Source organism: Cryptomeria japonica, chromosome 7 (genome assembly GCF_030272615.1).
Source record: "Cryptomeria japonica chromosome 7, Sugi_1.0, whole genome shotgun sequence".
NCBI classification, from domain to species: domain Eukaryota; kingdom Viridiplantae; phylum Streptophyta; class Pinopsida; order Cupressales; family Cupressaceae; genus Cryptomeria; species Cryptomeria japonica.
The window spans coordinates 12,239,218-12,245,392 of NC_081411.1; the positions used below are offsets into that span (position 1 = coordinate 12,239,218).

At 33.9% G+C, this 6,175-nt stretch overlaps 1 protein-coding gene across 1 annotated transcript; it reads left to right on the forward strand.

Moving 5' to 3' along the window:
- Positions 1 to 229: 229 nt before the first annotated feature.
- On the forward strand, positions 230 to 908 carry LOC131039894 (SKP1-like protein 12). Its single transcript, XM_057972743.2, has 2 exons — positions 230 to 717; positions 848 to 908. Exons 1-2 carry the CDS (start codon positions 230 to 232, stop codon positions 906 to 908), a joined length of 549 nt encoding a protein of 182 aa, XP_057828726.2.
- The last annotated feature ends 5,267 nt before the right edge of the window (positions 909 to 6,175 follow it).

The following is a 6,175-nucleotide window of genomic DNA, read 5'->3' on the forward strand; positions in this document are numbered from 1 at the left end:
CATAATTACACTTCTAAACTTTAGAGAAAGTCGGCAGTATTAAAAAGCTAAAACTACACGACCTTTCGTCAGTTATAAAAACCTCAAACCGAACCACCTCGAGAGAAAACTAACCTCAACACAACATAAACAAAACTCTATATATACCAAAATCACAGAGCCAGTTTCCCCAACGTTTTTTGTGAATCCCTGTTTCAATCCCTTCTGTAACATTCCCTTCGTTACAGGCATGGCAGAGCATCCCAACACAACCATGGCGAAAGAATGTAAGGTGAAATTGAAGAGTCAGGATGACAAGATATTCGAGGTAGAGTATGCCGTAGCCATGCAGTCGCAGACGTTAAAGAACGCTCTCGCTCACACGGGCTGCACGGATACCGCCCTGCCTTTGCACGACATTTCCAGTCAAATTTTGGCGAAGGTGATCGAGTACTGCGAATATCATGTTAATGCCGCCAACACCATCTCAGAGAAGGATGTGAAGATGTGGGATGAGGAGTTGGTGAAGCACATGGATCAGGATACCCTTTTTCGTCTCATTGTGGCTGCAAAGTACCTGGAAATACACAATCTTATCGACTTAATGTGCAAAACTATAGCAGACAGGATTAAGGACAAAAGCGTAGAAGAGCTCAGAGAGATTTTTCACGTACAAAATGACTTCACTCCTGAAGAGGAGGAACAAGTCAGGCGTGAAACTAAATGGGCGCATGGGTTGTAAGTCAGGCGTGAAGGCTGAGAGCATTGTACTTGGCATTGTTGTCAAGTAACTTTATAATGACTTTTGCGCTTCAAGAACTTATGGGTTTTATTTGGTACTGATACTTTGCTGGTGTTCTGGATTTAGTTGTTTTATTGCTGGTGTTCTGGATTTAGTTGTTTTAGATCATAAGCTGGCAATATTTTAGGGAAGGGATTACAGTATGTTTTTTTTTGAATTGTTTTGTGCAAATAAATCATAAATGTTAATTTTAAAAAAAATTAATATAATTTTAAAATATTAAGATATTAATTATGCTGATATTTTGCATCAAAAATGTTTTGGATTAATACCTTTGTTATTTTTCTGATCTACTGGACTTAATGTTGTTTTAGGTTATAAATTGACAATATTTTAGAAACTACATCTCAACAAAACTGATCTAATTTAAAATTACTAGTATCAACTGCACATTATCATTGAGTAATATTTTTTATATTAGTTTTAGTTAATATGTCCATGTTTCTATTGATTAAACTGTATTAGTTTCTAATAACGACATAAGCATTTATTCAATGTATTGATTGACATTATTTAATCTAACAATGTTGAGTTTTATTTGAGACTAGTATTTTCCTCGTGTGTCTGACAGAATGTTGTTTTAGAACATAAGATGACAATATTTTACCAAAAGGATGAGTGTATGTTTTCTTTACCTTATTGATTGAGATGTATTAATTGGTATTCATTAATCTAAGTATTTATTGGTTTTACTTGAACTGGTATTTTTTTTTTTTAACAGACTAGTGTATGTTTTATTTCAATTGTTTTGTGAAGATACATATCGAATTCTACTATTTTTTTCTATAATTAATTTAATTTGAAATTACTATTAACAATTACCTTGACTTTTTTTGGTTAAATTTGTTATTCATTTGAGTGTAGAACTTATGAGTTTTATTTGATACCCGTATTTTGTTGGAATTAATGTGATTTTAATTCATAAATTGACAATATTTTTTTTTTCATTAGTTTAGTTGACATTTCCATTATTGATTAATATCCATGATATTAGTTTAGTTTAATCTATCCATATTTTTATTGATTAACTTGTACTAATTTTTAATAATAGTACATGTATATATTCAGATGAATTTGTTACTACTATTTAATCTAAGAATGATAGATAAATATCTACTTTTATGTTTAGTTTTATATTATTAATATTATTATATGATTGGGTTTTTTAAATTAAAAGATAAATTTTCAATATTAATAAAAGCTTAATAGAAATAATCACACTTTAAAGTCAAAATTAATGGGTGTTTGAGCAAATATGCTACTTAGTCCTATTTCCAATATTTTTAAAATGACTCTTCTGCCTTTAATCTGGTCTGCTGATATTAAGTTGGATTAGGTGATCAGTTGAGAATTGTTTAGTGAAGATACAAGCAACCAAGATACAATAAGCTTAACACAAACTACCTTGACTATATAGATAAATAAAGCATGATATACCATGAACTAAATTCAAAATCCTTTCTCTTTAATTGATACTCTAGCCCTCTTTTGACACCAACTAATTTATCTTATCCACATAATGAACCTCAATGGAATTACCATTAAGAGCTTTCACATCGACCTAACAATGACAATGATGTACTATCGATTGTACTATGAAAGGGAGGCTTTTTCTTGTTTGAATTTGTAGGAGTATGAAACCCTCATGATTAATGAGGAGAGAGAGCCCTAAACCTATTTTGAATGGCTTATGTTTGCATTGGTCCAATATTATTTCCAAACACATGTAAGGCCCTACCCAAATCCTCTTCATTGTTATCTTCTATTGTAACTTTGAATGCATCATAAATTGTGTGATATCCATGTAGTTTCCACATCACACAAGGAATTTAAAAGATGTCATGTTCATGAGAGAAGGAAGTTTTTCACACAAGCTATAGGTACAAATCACAACACATCAACTATTCAACGTAGTGATGTGAGCTAATGATGAACTAAGGTGGCCTCTTGCGATACTTGCAATGAAAGGATTGCAAAGAACAAAGAAAATGTTATTTTCATATTATGATATCTCCCTAAAATCTTTTGTAAGCTTTGGAACCCTTGCCAACTCTTCATGCTTGAAAAAAGCATGTTCTCAATGGAGTAAATTTATATATACTCACAAGTTTAAGAAGTAAATTTTATTAATATTTTATTCTTTATCTACATTAGTTTTTGTGTCAATAGTTAGCAGGAAGTTGTACGTACGGTTTCGCCTCATTAGTGGTTGCTTTGGTCAAATGTGTTGTGGTCAACTTTGAGTGATACTCAACCCAATCTCACTAGGGAATTTGAAAGGTTTTCACATTAGAGAAAATATAAGGAGGCTATGGGCCTAATTTCTATGCATATATATCTCCATCCTTGTTCTTTCACATAAAAAAAAATACTACACCAAAATAGGTATTGGACAAATTCAGTGATCTTTTTGGCTCAATTAGTGAAATTAGAGCTACGAAGTTAGGAAAAAAAATTGCATCTCTTTCCATTGATTTTCAGTTGAAAGGTTGTCGAAAAGAGAAATCTAATAAGAAACCCATATTCTTGATTTTGTCCAACCTTATGGGTGTCTTTTAATACTTTGCTACTTCCTTTTATTCCACCATGAATGGGTTCAGTGCACAATTTGCAATTCCATCTTTTGAGACCTTTTACAAGAGAGATTGACTAGGGAGCAATCCAAACATCATCAAAATGATGTCAATAAGTCTAATGCATTAGTTGCTACTATTGGCAAATTGGAGAAATTGATTATTTGTTGCATTTATGTTTGTCATTGATGTCAACACTAGTTGTTTTGTTGTCTACTTGCTTTCGGTAGAGTGGTTCGATTATGATGTTGATTAGGAGATTTGTCTCTAGTTTGGCCTGACTTGTGGAATTGGCTTGGATTGGTTATTCATGTGTTCCTAATGCATATCACATTTAGTTGGTTTGAGATTTGATGTTCTAGATGGTATCATTTGTTCTAGTAAAACCTTTTTGTCACCAGTAAGGGTTTTATCGGCAACGCTTTAATGAAGATCTTTTGATGAATGTGATAAGTGGTGTTGGTGCAATTTCTAGAAGGTTATCAGGATGCTGATGGTTATCATGTTCATGTTTTAGTTGATCGGTGGTGTTGCATTTAGCACCAGACCTATTATGTGCTATTATATTTTATTTTGGTAGGTTATGGACCGGTTTATGTAACATGTTGGTTGATACTCCCAATGTGTCACAGGTTGTATTTATTGTTTGGTTTATGTTGTTTCAGTATTAGGATGAATTGGTTTATCATTGGTTTGCATGATTATGTAATAGATCTATTATATTATCTTTTAGGTAGTCGACCTAATTGTTTAGGTCTTGGATTGGTATAAATATGATTTAAGATCTCTTTGTAGATCATATGTGATGAACAAATATTATTATCTACATGCGAATAATGTTGCAATCATATGTAGAGGTTTTGGTCGATCATAGGTGATCGGATTGGGTTTGTGTAAGAGGTTTAAGACCTCCGGGTACTGAGCTTAGCCGAAACTTTACTCAGGCATAGGAGATGCTACATTTGCAGTTCAATCTTCATTCCAAATTGTAGTGTATTGTTTTCTGTAGTTAGTGAGGCTCCTTTTGTGATGAGCAGTGTGCTTTCCTGCATGTGTAGACCCCTTATTGTAATATTTAATCATCTGATTAATGGATAGATATTGTGGGTATCCAATCCCACCATGGTTTTTCCTCTTTGAGGTTTTCTACGTATAAATTTATGGTGCTATGGTGTTCATATTTGTTGTTGCATTGTTACTTATTGTTATCTACTTTTATGTTTACCGGTCAATGAGTTATTCACTCCCCCCATCTAAGTGTTCTTGGATCCTAACAATTGGCATTAGAGCCTGGTACCTTCGAGTAAGTCTAACAACTTGAGGAAGATCATGTATCTGAAATCTATGGATATTAGTTTGAGGACAAAACTTCAAGTAGCTCTTGAAGACTATGATGCTAAAAGGTTAAGGAACATGAAACTGCAAGATGAGTTGAGATGTATGAAGGAATTCATTTTTTAATCTGTAGGAGTGGTTCTCATCTACACAAGCTAAAAGGAAGGAACTTTGTGATCAATTACAAAATTAGGATGATGGAGAGAAGTATGCCCTTAAGGAACTATGTAAGAAGTTGAATCTGTTAATTTTGTGGATCAGAATTAAAATTTATCTTCTTCTATGTATTATCTATCACTGAATTGTTGTATAAATCTGATTGTCTTCTTTTATGTTGCAGGAGAGGAGGAGTATTTTTATTTCAATGTACATTCTCACACATTTCATTTGGTATATGTAGTAGGTTGGGTATGATCAAGCGATGCCTTGACCGACCATGTCTTTTGGACATGGTCGGTCAAGACATTACTTGATCGTGCCCCCTCACCATAATAAATGCTTGAATGAGAGACTTCATTTATCTCTCATTCAATCATTTATCTTACCGAGGCTATCATGCATTAACACTCCCTCTTAGCTAGGTAAGATAAATGTAAAAGATGTTGCGAGAAATATTCATAAATCGTATGATGCTTATCTTGGGACCATAGTTTCAAGATGTGAATTGCCTCTGTAGGTGATTCTATTCACAAACTCTTAAGTTGATTGCCTCTGTCAGTGATTCTATCCATAAGCTCTTGTGTAGATTTCCTCAGTCGGTGATTCTATCGACAAGCTCTTGTGTGGATTGCCTCAGTCGGCGATTCTATACACAATCTCTTGTGTGGATTGCCTCAGTCAGTGATTCTATCCATGAGCTCTCACGTGGATTGCCTTAGTCGACGATTCTATCCATGAGCTCTTATGTGGATTACCTTAGTTGGCGATTCTATCCACAAGCTCTTACGTGGATTGCCTCAGCCGGTGATTCTATCCACAAGCTCTTATGTGGATTGCCTCAGTTGTCGATTCTATCCATGAGCTCTTGTGTGGATTGTCTCCATTGGCGATTCTATTCACAATATTTTACGAGGATTGCCTCAATCGGCGATTCTATCCACAATCTTGAGTTATTGTAAGATTGCCACCTTCCAATAACCTCAAAAATACAAGTGGAAATCATTTGCACGTCAACACTTCCTTATGATTCACACAAGGCCCATAAAATAATTATTAGTATTAATAAGAATAATAATCAATATTTACAATTTTTTACATCAGAAGTGCTCAATCTTGATATGTAAGCTCCCTCTGAATCACAAGGTATCTTGAGACTCTTCTAGAGAACATATTATTCTGAACATACGTCTGAATTTTTGACTTCAGCAAGGGACGCTTGTAGTTTAAGTTTGAGAGGACAAGTTCCTACAATGTGGCCATATTCGAGACTTTCAAGGAGATATCAATCTGATCTTAATCGGATCTTCCTTTAGGCAGTTAGGCTTTA

Coding starts and splice junctions, on each gene's coding strand:
- LOC131039894 (XM_057972743.2), top strand. CDS start 230: ATGGCAGAGCATCCCAACACAACCATGGCGAAAGAATGTAAGGTGAAA. Junction 718..847: donor ACTAAATGGGCGCATGGGTT/GTAAGTCAGGCG, acceptor TTCTGGATTTAG/TTGTTTTATTGCTGGTGTTC.